This window comes from Amblyomma maculatum, chromosome 2 (genome assembly GCF_055883805.1).
Source record: "Amblyomma maculatum isolate TAMU_Amacu chromosome 2, ASM5588380v1, whole genome shotgun sequence".
NCBI classification, from domain to species: domain Eukaryota; kingdom Metazoa; phylum Arthropoda; class Arachnida; order Ixodida; family Ixodidae; genus Amblyomma; species Amblyomma maculatum.
In genome coordinates this window covers 147,036,922-147,064,262 of record NC_139345.1, presented here as the reverse complement: position 1 = coordinate 147,064,262, position 27,341 = coordinate 147,036,922, and the positions used below count along the sequence as shown (strand labels likewise).

Below are 27,341 nucleotides of genomic sequence, written 5' to 3'. Positions count from 1 at the left end.
ATGCCGGCCACTAATATCCTCGTTTGCGACCGACCTGTTATCGGTGCTGACCAGAGCTCTTCAATACTAGCAATACTAGTAGTTGCGAAACTTCCCACAGGGCGCATGCATAAAAAAATGGCGGGTTCGATTGGCCGAAATTCGGGTGTTTACAAGTGGTGGCGGCAGTCGCGGCCATTAAAGGAAACTGTGTCTAAATTCCAAACTTTCTGATCATTAATAAATGCACAACCATTATGAAAAATAACATTAGTCGAAGACTTGCAGCGGCAAACATTATTAGGATAACAGTCATATCCTCATTCATTAAGATAGAAAATACAAAATTTTTATTTTCATAAGGCAATGTTAGCAATAGCAAAAAGCTTGCATTAAACACTCCAGGGGGCGCGACAATGTATATACAGCCAAAAAAATGCGTAGAAATGCCGGTCACATTTTGAAGCGGAGTTTCGCATGATCCAAGAGCTCTGGTACTGACAGCTAATGTCCGCATTTGGGAACATACTTGTTTCAGTTGAAATAACTAAAAAGGCATGGTAACCAGGCGGTTAACAATGTAATTTTCAAACAATGTCCGAAGTGCGGCGGTTTACACTTGAGAGGTGGACATATCTGGAAATAATTCTTGGAAGGCTAGAACGTATGCTGCCCCCAGTTTCTGTTTTTCTCTCTTGCGGTTCGGGTGCCTGGAGTTCCGTGCAGAGCACTATTTTTGACTGTCTTGATGACTTCGCGACTTTCTTCATGAGTTCACCAGAAACGAGCCAGGCACCTGTTCTGGTTGGTAGCCGACGGCAACACAAAATCAACCTTGCACGGACTCCTAAAACACTTGGCGGCCATTGCTGTTCCCGTATAGCAATTTTATATATAGACGCTGCCACTTCTATTTTGTAAATGTGATAATCTGCACGATGCAATTAAAGGCATCCTCGTATACGCCATGCGCAGCGCCTATAGGGGCGCCACTGACAGCCGCGTAGCGGCGGCCATTGGAACCCGAAGTGGACCTCATGCGGCAAGCGTTGCCGTGGTGCGCGCGTGCGAGTCTGCCGTTTGTGCGCGTCTCGCGGGCACTTCCGCGGTGACAGTGTGTGCTAGGGGGTCGCACTTTATAATAGTGGACATGTGTTCGATATCACGGCCGTCTGGAACTACATCGCCTCCATATGCATCAAGTGTCTGCTGCATACGAGCGTCAACAAGGTTGCGTACGAAGTGGAGGTCATTTTGAGTGCCTCACTTTCATAACAATACCATGCTAATTCGTTCATTCCTTCACCTATGAACCAATGTTCTTTCTTTGCTTAATGATATACGCTTGCTTCGTTTTAATGCAATATATTGCTACAGTAAACTAGGCAGTTTCGTACCGGTGCGACCGCATATTGGGTTCCTGTAGCAAGAGTTCAGTCTGAATAGCAAGTACAGCGGCTTGTTATGTTCTCGTAATCTTTCCAGACAACAGGAATTAACACTGGCTCGGCCATCAAAGTAATTGCATGACAAGTGTCAAAACGCATATTGGCAAATATCTGTTCAATAACCTGCTGCAGGGGCTCAGGCTACTGAGGAGGACCCAGTTATCGGGACCGAAGTCGACCCCGCCACGCGCGTTTCGGCGGAGGCGAAACGCAAAATGCAACCGTGTGCTGTGCGATGTCAATGCACGCTAAAGATCGCCTGGCTAAGTGTTTCACAAATCTAATGTGCATTGTATCTTCCCGGCCAGCGGAGGCGATCAAGTTTAAACAAGAAGTGAATGACAAGCAAAACACACTGAAAACTATAGTTATCACTCACGCCTGCCACACGGCAAATTTAATGCCTTTTCCATCGAATGACGCTCGTTCAAAATGATATTTGTTTGCTGCTACATGAGAAAATATATTGACACTTGATGAAAACCACAATAGGTACTCATCCGAATGCGATCAACGAGGAAGTGTGATATGTCGACACCAGAGACTCGGTGAGAAGATACACCCAAAATAAACTGCAAAAGTGCCACCGGCAATAAATACTACTTTGCTTCTATAATTTTGCAGCTAGTCATCTATGTGAACTATGCCAAATAGCATCGTAAAATAACTTGCACCCATCGCTGCCAACCAACCCGTAGCCACTCTACTCAGCGCAGGTGGAACAGGTCGCCCCTGCGCTGCTGCTGTGCGTCGGCGCCGAGTCGCCGACGCGGCGGATTTCTGTCGCCACCTTAAGAAAAGCATGCTCTGTTCAGCTTAAATAATACGCGCTTAATTTGAGGAAGGAACCTAAAAAAATTATCTTTACTGAGGTTCGCTGTTATGTAACGAGATTTTGGAAGAAGTGATAACAGCACTACAGGCAAATTTCTGCTTTTAGCAGCTGCCGCCGGTGTGACGCAACTTATCCGATTTCGTTCTCTAGCTCCGCTGCTAAAGCGTCGCCGAAGTTACACCTTCAGTTTAATCTAAGACAATTTGTGAGACAATTGAACTTATAGCAATGCAGTTTTATGAATAGAAAATTTACTATTTCCAAAGCACTTGCAGCTACTGCTTTTATGCGAAACTGTTTAGGCGTTAAGGCCTAGCGACGACTATAGGGCTTAGCACACGGCCAGAACGCCGTCGTCGTCCGCATCCGCTGGAAGCGTCGTTGCGGTAAGCTCGCGGCATCCGATGTGGGAAGCGTTAAGAATTTGCCGTATGCTTTGTTGATGAAGTTAAGCTTTTCGGCGGGCCTTATAACGCCAAGCGAACGATCTGGCGAAAACGTACGGGAGTCAACGGGGCTGTGGTATGCTGCGTCGTAGGGCGATACTCGAAGATTCTATAAAAGCGGCGTCGGACAGTACACTAGATACTGCCTATTTTGCGCGTTGCTCTTGACACTTGCTTTAGTGCGGAAAGTGTGCGTTGTTGAAACTCGTACGCGTTTCGCAGTCGGGCGCAGTCGTGCGTACCTTCCGAACCCTTTCGTAAACAAACGCCGCCGACACTGCCGTAACTACGTGTAATTGATAGTCCTAATAAAGAAGTTGGTTACAAGGTATGCAAGACATATATTGAATGTAAATTTAAAGGCTTCTTTCGTTTACAGCGCCGTCATCTTCGCAACATATTGAAGGCAGTCTAATATTTGCATACCAATCACAGTTACCATAATTTGGAAATGGCATTAGCTTTGATTGTGTAGCAGCGCGTCGAAAAAATGGCATTAACCTGAACAAATGTCATTTGGTGCGGTTGCTTGCTTCGTGCGTCGAACAGCCGCGATTCACGGCCGCCGTCGTTCTCGTCAAGCATCACTGGAAACTTACAATAAGGTGTTCCTAGCATGGTTTTGTGTGTTCCCAAAACCAACTACGCAGCAATTTTTCCCAGACATTGCTAAAAGGTTGACAGCGGCGTTATATCTGTTAAACCGCGACCAAAGACGAAAGATGTGAACAGCGTGAACTCAATCTCCCGTGAGTGTTACCACTTTTCATTTTATATTTCACTTAATTCCCATTTTGTTTCCTTTTCTCTACCCCTCAAATCAATTTTTTTTTCTTATGCAAGTATACTTAAAAAGAAAAAAACATTTTTTTTTGCTACCCAATTCTTGGCCGATCCTCCTCTGTGGGTATGTGCCATAAGTTATTTGGACAACACAACTACGCCCGACCGAGCCCACTTACGCTTTGCGGTTTTGGCGACAGGCGGCGTTGTCGGCGTTTTGCGCATCGCGTATAGGAGGGTTGTACAAGAAAAGACGCTCCAGCCCTAAAAACAGGCAGTAATTCTAACCATTTTGTCTTTATCGAATTAAAGCTGCACCGATGCTCCGTATGTAGCAAAAAATTCCGAGAGCACTGTGGCGACAGCAGGAACAATTCGTTTAGCCCAAACATCAATTAGGTGAACTACAACTTCCGCTTTCAATTTGTGTTCGGTTTCCAGTCTCACGTAGGCATTATCATACAATCGTAATATCCAATATAATACGAAAGACCACGTGATGTAGAATAAAGCTCAGATTTAACCAAGCCAAAGAAACCTACTTGAGTTGTATAGGAGTAACGTGTTTGACTCAGAATCAGTATTTTCGAGTCTCAGCTCAGAAGCGCTCCTCAGTTTGGTGGTGGTGGTGAAAACGTTTAATAAAAATAGAGAGTTACATACAGGTTGCTCTGAGGTCAGACTTAGTGCCTTTCCCCTCACAAATACTAGGTGGAGTCCCTAGTACAGGACCCCAGTGGCTTCCGCTGCCTCAGTCTGGCAGCTCTTGCCAATTTGGCCACGGGAATGGTCTCGTGAAATCAGATGAACAGCTAACTGACCAATTGGTACCTGGTCATGTTACCTGCGAACTGCCCCTATCTACCGGACAAACATCGGCGAAATGCGGGTAAGAGAGCGGGTGGTTTGACGTAATGCTTACGCAGCGAAGAAGCTATGAACACTTAAATAAAGCTATTGTCACCCGTTAATGATTATGGGGTATTATTAACGATGCGCCCTTAACGGTGCGCACACACCCAGACACCCATAGAGTGAGTGGGGGTAGCTGTTCCGGTCGCAAAGGAGATGCCCTCGACCTGCGTGGCAAGCTCAGCCGGAATTTAACTACCTTGTAGTGACAGAAGGGGGTGGTCGTTTGGTGCCCAGCTGTCGCCGGTTCAAACCAGAGTAAGGATCGGAGTCAGAAGTAACAAAGAAAACACAATTTATGCACAGCAAGAGACGATACAGAGGAATACACAAGATCACTTGAAACACACAGACGAGAGGTTCACAGAATACAAACGCTAAGCATGCAACTACAGAATGATTCAATAACACAGGCTTCACAACAGATCAAACACGAGAGAGTTACATAAACAAACACCAAATTGTTCACCGGGCACTGTTGCAGTCCGACGCCTCAAGAGTCACGATTTGGCCGCCATACGAGACGAGCGCCGCTCCCTTGAAAGTCCGTGGGCTTGCCAGCAGCGGGTGATCCCCGGGAGTCCAGCCGAAGCACAGGCGAGCACGTCGCAAAACACTGACGAACTGACTGACTGACTCAACAAGCGGCGCGGTCGCTTTAAATAGCGCGCGCCGCGTCTGCTAGCACGCGTCAAAGCCAGCGCGCACACACACATAGCTTCGCTGGTTATAGCTCCCTCTTCTCCTCCCGTCGGGCCGCGCGTCGTCATTGGCTAGGTCCCATAGAAGATTCCGGAACTTTCTGGCGTATTCCAGTCCGATGAACGACCGTCCTCCCCGGGCAATGGGAAAGAGGGTGACGGCAACGCGTACAAAGCTACGCGCTCTCCCGAGCGGGGAAGGAGGCTTTTCTCTCCATGCTTTTGCACGCGACGCCGCGCGGGCCTCGCGCCGTACCGGCTTGATGAAAATGTGCGCCGATTTCGTGACACTATCAGGCTCCCAAAGGCCTGGCGCGGTTCGGATCAGCCCGCGAATCTTACGTCCAGAGAGAAACAACGGAAGCACCTCAACGGTGCACGTTATCTTTTTTATGCCCCCTACGACTCGTTTAGACGTGCTACGTTATGCTCAGATTGCTTCACCCTCACCGTTTAACAACGGATCGGTCTGCCACCACAACAATCGACGGTCCTGTCCGCCTACTACGCACTATTTTTCTACTTGACAGCCATTGCCTTTAGCGACGAATTGTGTACGCGTTGCTCGTCGCTTCCCTCTTCCCCTCTTCGCTTCCCTCTTTCAGTGTTTAATCCCCTCATTTCCCAGTACAGGATAGCCAACCGAAAGCCTTTCTGGTTAGCATCCCCGTCTCCCTTCCTCCTTTCTATCTGTCTACCTATAGAAAATACCTTTCGTCATACTACTCCACCGTGCCACTCGTTTCACGGCTTGGGCACAGTTTGTGTTGAGGACGATATTCGAAGTCGAAACGAAATATCCTCGAGGGCACAGGCATGCTGTGGGAGAACTGTTTGCCGCCCGCGTTACGGCGCTTGCGGTAGATAAGTCGCTTACCGTAATATTTTAAGTGATCGCCTATCCACGGGCTATCGCTCACTCCCAATTAGGCAAAAAATTGAATATGTCAAAACCAGAGAGTAACCACCCACCTCCAAGAAAACGTAGACCGCGAGCCTATAAATTGGTGGAAATTACTCTCCGGAGCATTACTTATTTATTTTTGTTTATTTTTAGATACTGCCGCCTCGGCGAGGCTATTGTAGGATTGGGGTACAACACAAATAAGAGAAACACAAAGTAAATATACATTATAAACACGCTTCTAAAAACTCCTCTAATGATAATGAGCGAATCATCATCAGCCTGACTATACCCACTGCAGGGTGAATGATTCTCTCATATTTTTTCCAATTAACCCGGTTCTGTGCTGGATGCATCCACTTGACCCCTGCAAACTTCTTAACCTCATCCGCCCACCTAACTTTCTGCCGCCCCCTGCTACGCTTTCCTTCCTTTGGAATCCAGTTTGTTACCCTCAGCGACCATCGGTTATTCTCTCTTCGCACTAAATGTCCTGCCCATGCCCATTTCTTCTTGATTTCCACTAGAATGTCAGTAACTTGAGTTGTTTCTCTGACCCACTCTGCACGCTTCCTATCTCTTGATGTTACCCCTACCAGTTTTCGTTTCATAGCCCTCTGGGTTGTCCTCAACTTAAGTAGAACTCTCTTGGTTAGCCTCCACGTTTCAGCGCCATAGGTGAGTACAGGCAAGATGCAACTGTTGTATACTTTCCTCTTGAGCGATACCGGTAAGCTGCTAGCCATAATCTGCGAGTGCTTGCCAAATGCGCTCCATCCCAATCTTATTCTTCTTGTTATTTCTTTTTCATGGTCCGGATCTGCGGTTACTACCTGTCCTAAGTAGACATATTCGCCTACTACTTCCAGTATTTCGCTACCTAATGTAAACTGCTGTTCCTTCCCGAGGCTGTTGAACATTACCTTAGTCTTCTGCATATTGATTTTCAAGCCTACCTTCCAACTTTTCCTTTCTAGGTCACCAATCTTTCTTCGCAGTTCATGCCCCGAGTTGCTTAGCAGGGCAATGTCATCAGCAAATCGCAGGTATTCTCCATCTACCCTTATCCCTAACTGCTCCCAGTCCAAGTCTCTGAATACTTCCTCTAAGCAAGCTGTGGATAGTACTGGGGAGATTGTGTCTCCTTCCCAGCACCTTTCCTAATGAGCGAATATTGCTCGGTGAAGATTTGCAAGTTTAATTGTCTGAGGAAGGAAACTTTACCTAAAAATGTTGTACGCGTGAAAAAGGGCGACATGCTCAGGACGTTGTGGCTCCTTGTAGATGAAGGTTAAAAAAAATGTGAGATAATTATGCAGCGATGAAAAGCGAGGAGAATTGACGAAAATGTACATATATTTGAGACATTCAACATGACGACGTGCAGAAAATGTATTTAGGCCAAGTTGTGGAACACAAGCGGATGGTGAAAAATGCATGTCAGATCTCCTGCAAACAAATCGCACAGCCTTCTTCTGTACAGATTTTAGTTTGTTAATGCCCCACAGTTTACATAGATTTTAAACAACACAAGCGTATTCGAGGATGAGGCGAAGGAGTGTTTTACATGTTAGGAGCTTAGTTTCTTGATGAGCAGAGTGCAAGGTGAGGTGCAAGTATTCTAGACTTTTAAGGGCCTTATTACAGATGTCATCAATGTGTTTTGATCGAGAGATGTAGTGTGTTAGTAGAAGACAGGGCTACCTGTATTCGTACACTCTGTGTAAATTGACCATGTTCTATCAATATTTGAAGAAGGAAGGGCAACCCGTCGTGAAAATAACACACAGTCTCAGAAAAAAGTTAATATTGATTCATTCGATATTGAACCAGTTGCAGAAATCAGTGAATTAATTTTAAGGCTAACGTGATCAACTGGCGATTTAATAGTTCGATATAAAAGCAGTCGTCTGCATAAATTCGTAACTTCACTAAAGGGTTAAATGACAGCTCATTAACATATAAGAGCAGCAGAAGAGGACCCAGGACTTGAATTGGTAGAGCTGAATTGTACGCACTGGGAGTGCTGGGAAAAAATCTGACATCCAGTTAACCAGGGACGACACTTTCGTATAGCGGACAGCTTGAGCATTAGTTTAGGGTGCGAAACTGTGACGAAAGCCTTTACAAAGTCTATAAGAATAGCATTAACCTAGTCACCTATATCGAGAGAACTGCTGATGTCATGTGCGAATTCGGTAAGTTGCGTTACAGCACTGAATCCACAATGGAAGGCATCCTGGAAAACACTTAGTATATTATTAGTCTCAAGAAATTCATGATACGTTTAACGATAACTAGCTGCAGTAGTTTAGAGGAATACGCTGTTGAGGAAATCGACCTGTAGTTATATAATAGTTGGACGTTACCAGATTTCAACAGGGGCAGTAACTTGGCTAGTTTCCACAAATAAGGAAGGATACGATTGATAGCGATTTCCTTAATATACGTGTAAGGTACCTGTTAGGCCAAAGAGAGTTGCGAAGAATAAATGCAGAAGGAATGTCGTCAGGACCACACGATTTCCTGGCATCTAAATTTAATACCATAGTCAGCACACCTTCAGTGGACACTGACACATCGCCGATGGATGAATGTGATTCAGGAGCAAAAGCTGGAATTTCTGAACTGTATCTCGTAAATACTGACTAGAAGTAGATGTCAAAAACCAGAAGCAATCTTCGGCGGTTTATAAACTGCGACATCGTTTATGATCAGAGTATCCAAGGTAAACCTAGGGGGTTGGACAGACTTCCACAACTTGCGGGATTGAGCTTTGATTAATATGGGCAAATTAACCTTGATGTAAAAATATTTTGCGGTGTTCAATTTTATCACGAAGCTCCTCCTTGGCACTAGAAACGTGTCTGATCCTTATGGGGTTGCCAGGACGCCTTGACCGGCGTAGTCAAGCGATCCGCCCTGATAAATGCAATAAGTCTCTAGTCATCCAGGGAGTGGCAGTGTTAGCTTTCTATGTTTTTAAAGGAACTACAAAACAATAAAATGAAATGAAAAAGAAGACTGTTTCGTTCGTGCATCGTCCAGAATTTTCCCATGATAAAAAGAAAAGATCGATATAACAAAAATAAACGCCATTTTTTTTCACAAGCGCAATGAAGTTGGTTATCGGACATTATGACCAGGACTTTGTTATCTCTTTGTATTGTGATATCCAGCGCCGATGCAGACATAAAAATGGCACTTTCTTTCGAAATGGATCCGTCTGGACTGCAGCACTATCGCCGTCGCTGCCAGTGGCATTGTTGCTTTCTCTACGCGTTGAGGAACAGCTCTTCTGCAGCGTCCATCATGTGGCGCAGGCAGTAAAGTTCTTCGAATCCAAAACTTTTTTTTACGAGTCTAATGTGCGAAATTACACCCAGTGATTAACTTTGAGTGTGTCCTGTAAAGTCATGCAAGTTGCTAAATAAAAGTGTACACATAGCATTTAGCTCTATTCTGTTTTGCCAACGAGACGTGGGGCACCGTAAGCGTTCTCTCTATATATATATATTTTTTTTTTGGGGGGGGGGGGGGGGAGGGGGAGGCGGGAGAGGACATTATGCTAGTATGACGTATGCTTGGTAAACAAACTTGGCGCTTGTTTCACAATCTAAGCTGATGCCGATGATTGTTTGCGTTTGCATAATACGGTGATGCTTACCGATGTATAGGTACGCTTTTGAAGGCGAGATAATGTTCACCCTCTCCCGCTCTTTAAATCTACTCATTCCGTTGCCATTTGCGACGTCGAAGTGAATATTAAGTTTTCGGCGCTGTGTTTTATTGTGTCGTGGACAAGTCGCGTTTACCTTTGCCTAATTATTGTCTCTCAAATTGTCTCTCAAAGAGTTGCTAGCTTACCTGATTTAACTCGCTAGTTCTATGACAAAGTCCTCAATTTGCTCTAATGAAGGTCCTTCTTCTCAGTGTGTAAAAATTAATTGCCTTAAAGTGTGCAACTAAAGAAACTGGTCAGCAAAGGTTTCTCTGTTCTTGTTTTTTTTTTTTCTTGGGGGAGAGAAGAGGTGAGAGAAAACTATGATAGCAGTATTATATTATGTTATTTATCAAGATACATTTCATACCTTGTCAGCTATGAAAAAACATTTTTTATTCATAAGTGAATGGAATGAACACGCTCCCATAGAAGAAAGAAACACACGCACGAACTCTGCATTCATACCTGGCTTTAATGCCTGTACAATATAAAGGTCGTTTACGTCTTTATATCTTTAGAACATAAAATCGCGTCCCAAAGAGGAAACAGAAACTGTCTTAGTGTTGTCCGGCATTGGTCATATTTCTATGCGGACCAAAAACCTTCACGCATCGCCAATGCAGTTATCGTCTCTTTTTCATATATGATGTGATAGGCTCTCAGAAGTTCTCTTGAAGGCCGATCCTTAATTTGATTCTTGCGCTATCGAAGCAAGGCGTAAGCTTTCTGCCTGAACTCAAGAAAAGCACCACACGCGCATATTTTCATTGCACTTTAAATATCTTTGGTGATCCGCCAGCCTGTGATTGATACACCTACCGGTCTGACCGGCATACACTTCTCCGTGCCGAAAGTGGTAGTTCGTAGACCTCTCCTGCATCACACTGTACGTAGGGCACGGTGTGCTTTTTCCACACCCCATTATCGTCTGCCTGCTGGAGATATGTATGGAAGAGCGCTGAACAAGAGTAAAGAGCCTTATTTCACAAGCGAAGCCTTGCGACCAACTCAGGCTCTCCCTCTACCCTTGTTCAGTGCCTTTCCTAATGCATAGTAATCTTTTTTCTATCCTTCTACCCTGGATACTAGAGATATGGGGGCACAAAGCTTCACTGGAGACGAAAAACGAGCGGCATCCCGAACCGGTTCGTTACCTTCTTCATCTTGTCCGGTACTCTACATAAGTAGAGACTAAATTTAAGTAGCAAGGCTGCGTCTCTTTTCTCGTCTTCGGGATTCTTGTGCGTGCTTTTATTTTTTTAAGTGGCTTGGGCGGCATCTATCACGAACGACAGAAGGCAGCCCTAAACCATTGTTGGCATACATATTTTCAGAGCATGTCATGGCTCGTAAGTTTGTTTATTTGCTGTCACTACCTGTAGTGAGTATTTATGTGCGCATGACCTCTGCAAAGCGGCACAGACCTCTGGCAAATCGAATTTTTGACATCGTGCTGTCTGTGCACCAACACGTTGTATCGACATTATATTGACTGAAATACAGTGAACTAATTGGAACTGAATACAAGATCAGCTTATTCAACAGGATTTCCAAAGCCTTTCTCCTCGGCCTTGACTGACGAGGCCCTCTCACGAGCAGCGGGATAGATTATTATTGGCAAGAGACAAGGCAATCGGTCTTTAGGCTTAATTTTACATCACATGTGTAACCGCGATGCGCTAGGTGACAGTGACTTTGACCTTATCGTGTAGTATCAAATATTTATTCGCAGGTGAGTGCAGTGAGACTCACAACGCAGTCCATGTTTCTTAAATCAAGCGCGGGGAACAAACTAGAGCTCCACAGTAATCATGCTTGGTGAAGTTTGTGGATCTCGACCACAAAGATCTCTGTCGTAGACGATGTACTTATTCGGTCCGCAGAGCAGGTGAAAGACAAAAAAGCAGAGTGACTTGATGTTGTGAACCTGCCCCGCCTTCGCCCAAAGCTCACAACCTGGAAAAAAGGAAATGACATATCGATAGGGCTCCTACTACGAATTCAATAGTTGCTTCAAAAAGCAAACATGCTTTTATGTTTTGCCAGTTCTCACCATTGTTTCTGTGAGGAACCCTCAGTATGTCGCAGTTGTCGTACTCTGAGAAGGCCACAGGATACTCAAGAGTGGACAGCTTTTCTAAAAAAAAAAACAAGAAAGTTTGTATACCTTGCTCTACAAAGAAAATGGTGGAGCAGGCCGTTCAATATAATTGATTCAGTTGTTGAAGAATGCATTCTTACAAGGTTACCGACGCTTACGCCCCCACATACCTTGTTAAAAATTAACACTAGCGAGCGTTATTATTGCGAAAGCGAAAGCAAGACTTCAGCCAAAGCAACACTTAGGGTGACCGCAGCTACGCCGTGAAGAGGCGTAGCTACAGTCTGCTCATAAAAAAATCAGCCTGCCATGACATTTGAATTCCCGTTACCCCTATACCACAAGCAGGATCTGCCAACTCGGGTCGCTCCTTTCATATGGGAGGGTGACATCAGAATCAGCCTGCTACAACCGTTTGCATTCTCGTTACACCTACGACACACAGGCATGTCCATACGACTTGGTTGAAGCGTGACTTTATGCATGGGCTGGTAGCTTACGCTCTCGCGTCATACCCTTAAAGGGTGAGCTTAAGGAATTGAATGGCGGCGCAACACGGAAACGGACACAGCCGTTTCCGTGTGACACAGCCGTTCAATTCCATCATGCACCAACTCGCCCCCAAGGGCGTTAATCTGAATGAGCTTAAGTATCCCCAATAATATAGCACCTTACTCTGATAGGGCATGGTAGGGGAATAATGTAGCAGCCGAAAGAAGCTTCCGCCGTTGGTTTCGCAATTCAACTAGGGTTAGCCAGAACTTAGCCACAATTGTCTGGACTCTGTCAATTTCGGTATAACATTTGCGAAGAGATAATCATGCGCTTATTTATAGTTATTTTTGTTTCGGACCTGGTGCCATAAAGCTTTCCTCAATGCGACGAATATTGCGTAAAAGCGCTAAGTTTGATTACGAAAATCTAGGGGGGATTTTGAGAGTTTTTCTGAAACTTCAAGATAGATTCAGCTAAAACCTGAAGGCAACAAAATGTTTCTATATTACGCCCGTGTTCAAAGACATTTATTGAAGGTATGCAAGGGAGCGAGACGTATCTCAATAAAAAACCGCACTTCCTTTGGGTGTATCTCAGGCGCTTAGATTTACGCGCTTATTTATTTTCGGTGGGGTATAGCGGAGCGTTTATTAAAATTGCCTTTTAGGGCTAATGTTTACTTAACAGAAAGAAGACAGCTTTTTGAGCTACTTGCAACGTGAGAATGCAGCCATGCGAACCTAGGACTGTAAGTGTGGTTGAAGCAATGTGACTGATACTGAGTGCATGCCAATGAAGCCCCGCGCCAGGGAGTGCTTTGCTCATAGTTCACTACTCGTTAACACTCTCTTGTACTAGAATTAAACTATTCCAGGGAGTGCTTTGCTCATAGTTCACAACTCGTTAACACTCTCTTGTACTAAAATTAAACTATTCCAGGGAGTGCTTTGCTCATAGTTCACTACTCGTTAACACTCTCTTGTACTAAAATTAAAATATTCCAGGGAGTGCTTTGCTCATAGTTCACTACTCGTTAACACTCTCTTGTACTAGAATTAAACTATTCCAGGGAGTGCTTTGCTCATAGTTCACTACTCGTTAACACTCTCTTGTACTAAAATTAAACTATTCCAGGGAGTGCTTTGCTCATAGTTCACTACTCGTTAACACTCTCTTGTACTAGAATTAAACTATTCCAGGGAGTGCTTTGCTCATAGTTCACTACTCGTTAACACTCTCTTGTACTAAAATTAAACTATTCCAGGGAGTGCTTTGCTCATAGTTCACTACTCGTTAACACTCTTTTGTACTAGAATTAAACTATTCCAGGGAGTGCTTTGCTCATAGTTCACTACTCGTTAACACTCTCTTGTACTAAAATTAAACTATTCGAGGGAGTGCTTTGCTCATAGTTCACTACTCGTTAACACTCTCTTGTACTAAAATTAAACTATTCCAGGGAGTGCTTTGCTCATAGTTCACTACTCGTTAACACTTTCTTGTACTAAAATTAAACTATTCCAGGGAGTGCTTTGCTCATAGTTCTCTACTCGTTAATACTCTCTTGTACTAAAATTAAACTATTCCAAGGAGTGCTTTGCTCATAGTTCACTACTCGTTAACACTCTCTTGTACTAAAATTAAACTATTCCAAGGAGTGCTTTGCTCATAGTTCACTACTCGTTAACACTCTCTTGTACTAAAATTAAACTATTCCAGGTAGTGCTTTGCTCATAGTTAACTACTCGTTAACACTCTCTTGTACTAAAAATTAAACTATTAAAGAGCTACGATTCTTTAATTGTTGTCAATTTAGGGTGGCTCTTGCATACGCAATTATGAGGTCTATTGGTTTGGTTTGTGGGATTTAACGTCCCGAAGCAACTAAGGCTATGAGAGACGCCGTAGTGGAGGACTCCGAAAATTTTGACCACCTGGGGTTCTTTAAAGTGCGCTGACATCGCACAGCACTCGGGCGTCTTGCTTTCTGCCTCCAGCGAAAAGCTGCCGCTGAGGCCAGGATTGGATCCCGCGTCCTTGGGTACAGTAGTCGAGCGCCGTAACCACTGCGCCAACCCGGCAGGGCTATGAGCTCAATTGTGGAAGAGATATTTGGTGAGAAATGTGTGGCAGGCTTGTTGTTTGGCCAGAAATACCGCACACTCGTTTTATCAAAACAAGAACGGAACTAACAATGATCTTATTGTGATAAAGCTTCTGGTGGTGGACTGGGTGACAGCAGGCCGTGGATGTAGGCCGGATGCGTTGTAATTGTGCTCCTCTACGGTGAACTATATTTTATTTCTTCCAATGCATTAACAAGAGGCACAATGGCGTCTCTTTTATAGCAAAATTTCTTATTACTTTTGATGCAAACATGTAGGACCCCTTCCTGGGGCCTTTAAGGAAATGAAATGAAATGAAAGCTGTTACGTCCAAAAAAATGAATGGGTAGAAGTAGCTAAATCAGTTGGAGAATAAAATATAAATATAAAGTAGAACAGGATTTAGTACCTTGGGCAAATTTGGTTTTATGGTAGCAAACATTGATGTCCTCTACTCACCTTTAGAATTAGAGGCTTCGATAACATTGGGCACAGTGTATCCTTCAGAAGCACGCACCCACGCGTATGCGGTTTGAGTTTTCCTGGCAAATAAAAAGAAATGTAATGAGCCTGCAAAATAGCTGCGCGAGCATTTGAACAAATAAAAGGCTCGTTTTATACTTCCTTCCTCTCGGTACCCCAGGATCGATGGTAGACTCAGTCTCTGTGGCAACGCGAAATTAACCTTGTCATCATTTCCGTCATTTTCTTCCCTACCCATACAGGGGCCAAGTTCCAGAAGCCATTCATGGTATTTCATGACTCTCAGATGGAATCGCTTGCAGGGCTAGTCGGAGACACTTTCGGAAAGCAAAGCACTTAGTGGTTAACCAATATATGAAATTGCGACGAAATTTAACTTTCACAAGATTCCTATGAGGCAGCAATTCGAAAGTTTCCGACTTTCCTCGGCTCTCTAAGCCGCCTAGTGCATAAAGCTCAAAATTCCCTACCAGGCTTAAATAGTGGGAAATGCTTGTTCATACTTGTTTTCATAGAACCTCCTAACTGGAAATTTTGTAGCCTAAATATTTTATAGACATACTTTTGACAGTGAGCTCACTCGTCTTGTAGAAGCTCTTTTTTTCACTGAACACTATTAAGTGTACAGCAGTTCTAGCGCAATTTCGTACTGGCGATAGTTGATCAGTGCGTTGTGCATATTGAGGTTTAATACCTAATGTTCGAAATGACGCATTAAATGTTAGTCTTGCTTCTAACAACGCCTATTTCCGTGTGGAAGATGCGGTATTTCAGTGTATATTCTCATTTTTATAATATATTTGCCACCATAGCAGCAACACAGTTTTCATGAAGTTGACATAATTTCTTCCTGGCCCATTACGCTCTCGTGGGAAACATGTCTAAACGCATTGTTAGAGATTTAAGGTAAAACACCTCAATTATAAAGAACTGGTGACAGAAAGCACAGTAACCCTTCAAAGTCTACTTGCTCTGGTTTGAACTAGGCTACATTCTGGAATAAAATTCTATCTTCGAATTCGACGTCAAGAACAAAAAGCAGGAAGCACCTATTTTTAGTTTTCTTTTTCTTCACTGCCGCTTTGATAGAAGTCAAAACATAGATGTTCCATTGCGATGACTGCGTTCAACCAGGATCTATATATTGCACTTGTGAGCCAGGTGCTACTGCGAAAGGGTTTTAATATAATGCAGTGTTTATGTTTATAGTGCAGCGTTTCTGTATTGCAAATCCGAATAGGTATAAAAGGCTCATTTGTAATATCTAAACCCATTTCGTAGCCTATTGTGGGTTGCGTTATGAGTATTGTTACTTTAAAAAACGTATTTGTATCAATTTTAGATGCTCAAAATGAATACGAGCTTTATTTGCTTGTCCTTAAGTATCGTGAGGTGTTCCGAAAGAGTTTCATGATATACATGTGGTTGTAGAAATAGACCAATTTGGGCGAGTTTCTCTCTCGCGATGTTTGATTCGATGCACTTGGATCGTGAGATGCTACCAGATGCTGTCATACATTGACATCGAAAGTAAAAGCCAAACTGGACAGTAAATAATAGTGATTCAATATTCCAACTACTTCATTTGTTTAGGTAAAGCACTTCTGTAGTGGGGGAATTGTGCAATACCGAGAACGTATCACGGCGCCCTGTACGGATTGCTTACAGCTTCTACCTGTTGTGCTAGCACTGCCGACCAGCTCGAAACAATTATTTTTTTTTTTAGAAAAACGTGTCAACGAGAACGTGCCATGTTGCTCACTTCGCTTCTGTCCAAAAGAGACTCCATGATGCGGGATACGCTTTCCTCGAGCTCATTGGAAGATCAATCCCAGAAAAAAGTATTTTACTCTCTGAAAGGTGATGCTGTGAGAGGGTGAGGGAATGCGAGAAGCCGGTTGGGAATACTCATAATGCCGCAGTCTTCCTATTCCTTTTTTACCAAGAATCCGCCACCATATTGAGCCCATGGTACTTATTTTTACTTCTTTTTCCTGCGGCTCTGAGGCATGGTATTTGTAACCTCTGAGATTATAAATAAAGTTGGAAATCGCGAACTTCGCGATTTCCAACACACACACACACACACACACACACACACACACACACACACACACACACACACACACACACACACACACACACACACACACACACACACACACACACACACACACACACACACACACACACACACACACACACACACACACACACACACACACACACACACACACACACACACACACACACACACACACACACACACACACACACACACACACACACACACACACACACACACACACACACACACACACACACACACACACACACACACACACACACACACACACACACACACACACACACACACACACACACACACACACACACACACACACACACACACACACACACACACACACACACACACACACACACACACACACACACACACACACACACACACACACACACACACACACACACACACACACACACACACACACACACACACACACACACACACACACACACACACACACACACACACACACACACACACACACACACACACACACACACACACACACACACACACACACACACACACACACACACACACACACACACACACACACACACACACACACACACACACACACACACACACACACACACACACACACACACACACACACACACACACACACACACACACACACACACACACACACACACACACACACACACACACACACACACACACACACACACACACACACACACACACACACACACACACACACACACACACACACACACACACACACACACACACACACACACACACACACACACACACACACACACACACACACACACACACACACACACACACACACACACACACACACACACACACACACACACACACACACACACACACACACACACACACACACACACACACACACACACACACACACACACACACACACACACACACACACACACACACACACACACACACACACACACACACACACACACACACACACACACACACACACACACACACACACACACACACACACACACACACACACACACACACACACACACACACACACACACACACACACACACACACACACACACACACACACACACACACACACACACACACACACACACACACACACACACACACACACACACACACACACACACACACACACACACACACACACACACACACACACACACACACACACACACACACACACACACACACACACACACACACACACACACACACACACACACACACACACACACACACACACACACACACACACACACACACACACACACACACACACACACACACACACACACACACACACACACACACACACACACACACACACACACACACACACACACACACACACACACACACACACACACACACACACACACACACACACACACACACACACACACACACACACACACACACACACACACACACACACACACACACACACACACACACACACACACACACACACACACACACACACACACACACACACACACACACACACACACACACACACACACACACACACACACACACACACACACACACACACACACACACACACACACACACACACACACACACACACACACACACACACACACACACACACACACACACACACACACACACACACACACACACACACACACACACACACACACACACACACACACACACACACACACACACACACACACACACACACACACACACACACGCACGAACGCACACACACACATTTTAACGCTAGCACTAACCTTCAGTCTTGCGAGAAAATATTGTTAGCCGAAAATATCATTAGCATCGGTATTCATTGTGAAAGAACTGTTTCTTACGTCAATCCGTCCTTGAGATCAACTGATCCGAAGATGCTGACAGTGTATTTGTCTTCTTCGTTGACTGAAACTAATTCGTTGAAAACACATTTCCTGTTGTGTCCATAGAACGGCTCATCCTCGTAGGATCGCATGTACAGGTAGTACCTTCCTGGCACCGTGAGGGACTGAAAAAAAAATGTTAAATGCAATATTAGATACTTTTGTAGTTTCGAATAACACAAACGAATGCTATGTAGCTGGCATGCTAAAACATCTCTTCTCAAATATTTCCTTTCGGATTTCATGAACATACAAAACGTTCTAAAACTTTAGCTATACAGCAAGCGGGACTTGATAAGAAATTGAAATACTTATTCGAAGACCACAATGAAATCAGTGTAAGGCTTAATTTCGCACCTTTCCACATCGATCTGCTGCGTCTTATATCTCTAAATAACATCGTGTTGATGGAGATACAGTACAAGATCTTCTTTTTTTTTTAATCGATGGTGGGCCTGCGGTGGAACCGTGATTGTGATTATGATAAGTGCACAATGGAAAACTACTACACCGCCAACCTCTGCGACTACCTTAGTGCAACTGGACCTCACTATTTCTTTTAACTTTCTATCTCCTGCATTCCATTCACCCTTTCTCAACTTATACCTTGCAGCAAACTTCTGAGTACAAGATCTGTGTTGTTTAAAGAGGACTTCTTATTTTTTTCTACTTTTCTCGCAACCTGAAGTTAGGCAGTTCATTAAGTGAAAATTAGAATATTGTCGTCAACGCTTTTCAAGATGCAGTGGTATGATATAGCGGAATATACACTGAATATATAGACGAAACTTTGTGCAAGACGTATCCACTATGCTGTCTTATTTTGACTTCTTCCACCCCTCGTGGTGCTCTATGATCGGGGTAAAAAAAATTGGCTGTGGTTTAGCTCTGGTTAAACTGTGTTGAACTTCGTTAGCAATACCGTCATGGCGACGCTTATGGTTCAGCATGTAGTGTACCTCAAGCTGTAGCTTGATATTTTAAAGCGGGGCTTTATATGTGGGCTGGCAGGGGCTGCCAACTTGGGTCTCTCGTTTCACATGGGACGGTTATGTCAGAATCAGCCTGCCTGAACCCTGGCATTCACGTTACCCCTATAGGCCTATTAAGGCACGTTCATACGGGTTGGCTAAAGCGGGGTTTTATATGTGGGCTGAGGAAGAAGAAAAAGAGAAGAAGAAGAACGCTCGGTCACCCGCAGCTAATGCTTTCGCTCAATATTTGGCTCAGCAACGCTGAACTCTTGTATTTTTTTCCTTGCATTGTTTCTTGCAGTGAATGCTGATTTTCTATCTTATGGCGCCTTCGCTGGCTGCAATCATCGTCAGATCTCTCAAAACTTCGCAATAGGATGACCCGCAAAAAAAAGAATAAAAGAAAGCCTTTCCGCTGCCGCGAATGGCTCGACCGACCGACCTGCGAATGATACACAACACAGGACGAGAAGAGGCAGGCGACGAGGCCTGCTGGCTACTACATATTAAACCACAGCTCTGTGGTGACACTAGATATGCTGATGATGATAGCTTCAGCCCACGGGCCGTACGCACAGAAACGTCGGTTTCCGTTTCACGTGAGAGTTGCGAAGTGCGGCGCTGTTAAATTTAGCCGAATTCGTAGTACTGATGTTCTTACATTATAGAAGAAAAAATAAAATGCATACTTTATTCTGAAATATGCACTTTATTGAAATTCGTAATTCTGAAATAGTTTTACATTTAAAACAGGAAATCTGCTGAGGATTCTTGAAAAATTCGTCAATTTGAAGAATTCGTGGGTAAAGGCTTGGCTGGTTAAACGTCTTGGTTAAAGCCGTATGCGGATCGGCTGCGGCTCAAGGTAAAACGTGGCCCTTCCCGGGACTACGCGGTAGGCTGAAACCTTACGCACTATTGCTAACGCAATAAAAAGTAGTTGTGGTTTAGCTCTGGTTAACCTACAGGTGAATTGCGAAAGCAACGGCGGAAGCTTCTTTTTCCGGCTACATTATTCCCCTATCATGCCCTATTAGTGCAAGGTGCTACATTACTGGGGACACTTAAGCTCATCCTTTAAGGGTATGACGCAAGAGCGTAAGCTACCAGCCCACATATAAAGTGATGCTTCAACCAAGCCGTATGGATGTGCCTGCGTATCGTTTTTTTTTTTTTCAGCATACACCGTCGTAGGATGCCGTAAGGATAACGTGAATGCAAGGGTCTTGACAGGATGATTCTGTAATCACCCTCCCATATGAAAGGAGCGACCCGAGTTGGCAGCTCCTGCCCGTGGCATAGGGGTAAAGTGAAATCAAATGTCATGGTAGGCTGATTTTTTTTTTTTTTTGTGAAAGTGAAAGTGAAAGTTTATTAGAGTGAACATATTTACAAAATGCATAAAAATACAGACGCGGGTCCCATAGTCATAAGACTGCACCGGGACCCTCGATAGATCACTACAATAAAATAAATAATAACAGCAAAGTTAGCGAAAGGTTTATAATATACAAAACATGGCAAATCGGTATTTGTACACAAAAACAAAGGCACTAACTCAGGTATCAGACATAAAAAATATAAAAGCTCACCAATTCAACAAATATTCCTTAAAGTCATTCTTCAATGTGGGCAAGGACATATAAGTTTTCAGTTTTAAAGACAATGAGCTCCAAAATGAAATGGCTGCAAAATATGTCGTCATTTTTCCATAATTAGTACGAACTTTCGGGAGTAGTAAATTGTTATTCGCTGCAAATCTTGTAGAGTTATAGTTCGAAAGTAGTAACAGATTAACAAACTAGAAATGCAAGCTGCCATTCAATAGCTTAAAGAACGCGATTACAAGGTGATACTGAAAGAGCTGGTGGACTGATAAGTTATGATGTTCATATAATAAGGGACGAGCGCTAGTGGAAAACGTGCTGCAGGTGGTGATGCGGATAGCGTGATTTTGTATATGCTGTGCAGACGATAAATGGCAGTTGTAAGTATTTCCCCAAACGACAATCCCGTAAATGAAAGCACTGTGAATGAAAGCATAATACAAAGATAAGAGAATGTAACGAGGAAATATGGTCATGCTTTAATGAGAGCTGGGATGCCATAGATATTTGTTTTAAATGAGTGATGTGGGGGGCTGAGAATTTAAGTGCAGAATCAAGAATAACGCCCAAAAAGCTGGTGCTATCGGAAGCTGGGATAGTGTAAGAACAGAGGGTGAACGTAGGAGTGCAAGGAAGGATTTTCTGGCTACTTTTAAAGATTAAAAACTTTGTTTTAGTGGGGTTAATAACCAGGCGGTTATTAAGACACCATTTTGTTATGTTACTGAAAACGGTATTCAAATCAACCGTAAGATCATCAATGAACCTGTTAGATAATGACACGGTAGTATCGTCCGCGTATAAGACACAGTGAGTTGGACTAATAGAAGTAGGAAGGTCGTTAATATATAATATGAACCGTAAATGTCCTAAAATAGATCCCTGAGGAACACCTTGGTTAATAGTTTTATCTAGAAAGGTAGTTCCATTAATATTAATGATTTGTTTACGATCTTGTAAGCAGCTTTTCAGAAGTAGAGATACAGGGCCTACTATGCCATAACGTTCCAGTTTCTGTAGCAAAATCAAATGGCTAATCGTATCAAAAGCTTTTGTGAAATCTAAAAACACAGAACCAACAAATTCGCCATTGCCAATGCCATGCTTAATAAATTCAGTCAAAGAGATAAGAGGCAAGTTAGTTGAACTGCCGCCAAATTGACAAGGGGTAATAATATTAAATTTATTTAGATAATTGTCTAAGCGGCTGACTATTAATTTTTCAAGTACCTTACTAAGAGATGATAAAATAGATATTGGAGCAGACCGTAGCTACGCCTCTTCACGGCTTATCTGCGGCCACCCGAGGTCTTCAAAATCTACTGCGGTGTAGCTTTCGCTACGAAAATGGCTATTTGTTTAACTTCACATTACGAAGAAACAGTCAAATTAAGCACACATACAAGCGACAACAGCGCTTATTGTCTTGCTTTTGTATCAAGTGTATAGGTTCATTTTTCATAAAATCTACCAGCCAGCCATTATGGATAGCTCTTGTAACAATTACTTTTTGAGACTGCATTGCTAGATGATGTTAAATTAGGTTAAATTCCCAGGCGTCTAAAAAGGTCGGCAAACTAAATTACTACATCGTCCACGCCTTATAACTATGAAACGTTTTGCCAACAATGACTTCATCATTACTTATGGTAGTATAAATCGTGCTTATTTCACTAACTGCAGATATGGCCCCCATAGTATTCGAATCATCCAAATCCGCAATCATTTGTTTTATTTTCTTTGCTGAAGCATGAGCATACACAACGGCCAGATAGTGAAACAACCTTCAGAACGAGCCTGCCACCTGTAGAATAATAAGCTTCTGCTTCCTAAATATTCCGAAATACTTTTTGAATTCCACTTGTATTACCTAATCTGGCTAGATAACTGCTGCACGTTTTTGTAAAAAAACAAACAAACAAAAAAACCATACTTTGCAGCCGAGTCTCCGTAACGACTTCATGTTACTTCTAGTAGCAACCTTTTCTGTTCCATCGGAGGACGCGTGTAAAGAGGTATGTTCTCTCTGATCATCAAAGCTAAAATTGCTTGTTTTTCTGGAGCCCTAAATATGCCGTTTCTCTGTCGTCGACGTCAATGAGGGATTTCTAGAAGAAAAGGCACATCAGTGTGTTGGCGTGGGTTCTCTTCCCAAGGTGTTTGCCATTCTTCGACCGCATTAATGGACACGATCAACAAAATCGTAGAAGTCACGCCATCAGGACATATTTACAAAACTGAAATTTTCTCCCAACACGTAAAATTTTCCTTGTGCCATCCATTTATACGGTGCGTAAAGAAACAAGGCAGCAAGAATAAGGGTGAACATGGTGCAGGCAATGTGCATGCATGTAACGACATTACAGGGCCTGAAAAGACTCCTGGTCTTACCTTCCAAGCATCCTGATATTTTGACAGGTACGGTTTTCTCTCCAGTAATTCTGTTTCCCCTAAGGCGGTGCTAGTGGCGAGAAGCAGGATGGAAGCGGCCCAAAGGTTCACCATTGCACTCAGTGTGATCATCTTGAACAGGGACTTGAAGACTTCTTAAAAGAAAAAACAGGCCACAGGTTAAGCCTTTGTTATCGTGAGAGGCCAAACATAAAGTTGTTGTTCTAACCAAAAGTAAGCCTAATATAATAACAATGGTATGGTTATGATCTACAAGACCATTGTATTTTAGAGGAGTAGCATTGCCCGCCGGCTCAAAGGAACAAGAAACCGGAGCTACGAAGATATGTGCAGCAGGAACTAGCGTTGCTTGAAAGCGGTTGGAGTTAGAAACATTTAATGTGCTGGTTTTATTAGGCAATACTTCATTATTTTTCACATTCGTCATTTGGTGTGCAATAAACTCCTGGGATAATGCAGTCCATGCATCCAGAAAAAAATCACCAATAATCATACTCACAGCACCTCTTGAAGTTTTTATTTCGCTTATCCAGATGCCAGATTATGCAGAATCGATAGATGTGTCTGTCGTTCACGTGTCCCGTTTCCCCTAGCGCTATTTTACTCGATGTTTAAGCATATACCAACCAGCCCGTATTTGCCCGCTTCTGGAATCGATAGGGCATGGCGTTTCTTGGGAACATAAAGTATAAGAAGCAAAGACCACACTGAATCATATATGTAAAACCCCGTACTCCTGGGGTCTTTGAGGTATTGGAAATAAATAAATAAATAAATAAATAAATAAATAAATAAATAAATAAATAAATAAATAAATAAATAAATAAATAAATAAATAAATAATTTCTGTCTATCTTCCTATGATATCCTTAACTGGTGCACACCAGGACAAGAGAATGGCACCCGCTAGGTGTAAATTTAAATATTATATCGTAAATTGCGACTAATTGTACTGCGCGGAATCTTTAACAGACAAAGATACAAATTCGATCTATTAGCATCTGGCTTCGTGGTAACACTGTGCACTAATGTAAGGGGAGGGCAGGTAAGTTTAAGACACAGGCGCGTCTTGTATGTATTATTTCAAAAAAAGAAAACATCCTTGTTCTCCTAACAACGCCATATCTGCTTTTGCACTGAGAACGCCGGTTCAGCGCTTCATATTTACCTTATGATGGCCAGAACTACAGTTCTCGCGGATGGAAAAAAGAGAAAAATAGGAGTGATGGTTTTGCAACTAGAAAATAAAAACGTTTCGAATTTAATCGCATTATATTTACACATTTGTTATCAGAAAGACATGTTTAAAATTTCGTTCAAATAAAGGTATCCAGAATTTCCAGTGGCAGATTTTTTGAGTCCGTCTTGGGCTTGCACGAAATAAAACTTGATCCTGACAGAATAGTGTTTTCACAGCTTTAACTTCCGACGAACCCAATCAAACATTATTTTTTTTTCTTATTGCGTCTAAAGCCAATCTACTATGTTACTAGACTAACAAACTCTCCGGAGCACGCTAATTACGATGTAATGATCAAAATTCACTTCGGGTAATAAACCGTGTAAAAACATAAAATATGTTTGGCAGATCACGTGGGTTCAGAACGTTGAATCGACCATATTTTTTGCAAAATAAATTTCATGGCTATTACTTACCGACGATAACTCGTGAGCGCGAGTCTCGCAGCCTGATCAGCGTCTGACGAGGCTGCAGAGGAGTAGAAACTTATGACGCTCCTGAAGGAAGGCCTAGGCGCAACAGACAAGAAACACGCCCACGCAGACGGCACTCGAGGAAAGTGTACTGACGATGAATAAAAAGACTAAATCCCTCATAAAGGAAAGCTATCAATCATTTCTCTTATATCGCACTGAGCTGTTACGATAGCCATGTCACCTATAGGGCCTACTTACGCTGTAGGCATCGCTATCCGGAGAAAGAGCGGGGAAAAAATCCTTGGATAACCTCGACGCGTGAGAATATTTTCGTCTTACGTGACTGTACCCTGGCATCGATATGACCATAAGTTTCGCGCAAACAAGACAGTTAAGGCTCATGCTATGCGCACGTTTTTTTTTTTGTATATGCTGTCAACAGGTATTATATCTACACTTTAAAGTGACATTGAAGATAGCGCCATCCTCTTATCATCCTCGGTAAAAAACAAAAACAAAAAAATGATTTCCGCTTTTTTTTTTTTTCGGTTGTGTTCTACTTTGTCGGGTACTAAAAATATAATGATTACGTTCTGTGGAACATTTACTGCAAAATATCCGTAGCAATCGAGTCAAAACACTGACATCTGTGCGGAAAAGGACTCGTTGTCATCAATTTAAGAATGGGCGCGCCATTACTGTTGCATTTAAGTGAAGTCTACTTTTAGTTCTTGCGACCGTCTTTTTCAAAATTTTATTTCTTATCTTCTCGTTTCAAAAATACGATGATGAGAGGGCTAATTTTTTTCCTCCTGTTTTGTCGCATAGGCACTCGGCCACAGAGTTTTCTTTAGGCAGTTAAATATATATCCTTCTTAATCGGCCACTTTTTTCCGTACCCAAAATTCCGTGACGGAGCAAGCTTCTTGTTCTTTCGAATGACTATAATGGGCACGACAGCATCCTCGTACCTTTTATGGCTTTGCTAATAGCAAAGCGGAAAAGTGCATATTACATGAACTACCCACCAAATGTCTTTTAAAATTATTCTACGCTGAAAGTTCTTGGTGCATATAAACATATTTCTGCAAGACCTCTTGTTTATTATTTCTTCGCCATGTGTATCGCACCCAACGAGCGGCTTTCTCACATTAATGGCAGCACGAGGTATTACCGCCGCTGTAGAGAGCAGTCCTGACCTCTTGGGATAATCTGTATGACCTTCGATGTCATTGTCGGTGTATCGGCGCATTATCTCAGAAGTTCGCTGCATTCGATATTGAACATGGATCACTCTTTTTCTTTATTTCCAGTTTTCGACAAATTCCTGCCCTTCTAGCCACGCAACCCGCAGATCAGTTACAGCTAGTCGAGCGGGCTAAGCCTGAAGGAAAAAGGGCTCCTGGACTAAGGGGTCCTCCTGGGAGTGTTTAGATTATTTTATGTAAACCAAGTTTTTTTCCTCCTCCTCCTCCTTTCGACAAATTCAAACGAAAAACACAGAAAAGCATTCACATGCCGCCTACCGACAATATGACGTAGGCTTTGCTTACCGACCCATGATCAATGCTTAAAGAATTTTATTGAACATTGTTTACTCGACTGGTTTGAGTTGTATCTGATTAGGCTGACAGTGACTGGCGCTATGTGACAGCCTGAAGTTTCTGCCCTCAGAATATTTCACTAAGCAGCGAAGTTTGTCTTAATTGACACAGGGACCTCAGGAGAAACGTTTACACACAAAGACTGCTTGAAAGCACAAACTAGCGTTGATTGAAATGTT

General features: G+C 43.1%; 1 protein-coding gene across 2 annotated transcripts; it reads right to left on the bottom strand.

Moving 5' to 3' along the window:
* Window positions 1–10,150: 10,150 nt before the first annotated feature.
* Window positions 10,151–25,804, bottom strand: LOC146200127 (male-specific histamine-binding salivary protein-like). Of its 2 annotated transcripts, none has more exons than XM_084592876.1 (6): window positions 25,559–25,804; window positions 23,882–24,036; window positions 18,868–19,034; window positions 14,893–14,975; window positions 11,786–11,869; window positions 10,151–11,688 (listed from the first exon to the last, which is right to left on the bottom strand). In XM_084592876.1, the coding sequence occupies exons 2-6, from the start codon at window positions 24,011–24,013 to the stop codon at window positions 11,525–11,527; spliced, it is 630 nt and encodes a 209-aa protein (XP_084449002.1). In that variant the 5' UTR covers window positions 24,014–24,036; window positions 25,559–25,804; the 3' UTR covers window positions 10,151–11,524. The 2 variants fall into 2 exon arrangements, with proteins under 2 accessions (XP_084449002.1, XP_084449003.1); XM_084592877.1 differs by having other exon boundaries at window positions 23,882–24,033.
* Between the last annotated feature and the right edge of the window lie 1,537 nt (window positions 25,805–27,341).

Coding starts and splice junctions, on each gene's coding strand:
- LOC146200127 (XM_084592876.1), bottom strand. CDS start 24,013: ATGATCACACTGAGTGCAATGGTGAACCTTTGGGCCGCTTCCATCCTG. Junction 14,976..18,867: donor GATCTCAAGGACGGATTGAC/GTAAGAAACAGT, acceptor TTTATTTGCCAG/GAAAACTCAAACCGCATACG. Junction 11,689..11,785: donor GGTTCCTCACAGAAACAATG/GTGAGAACTGGC, acceptor CCTTTTTTCCAG/GTTGTGAGCTTTGGGCGAAG.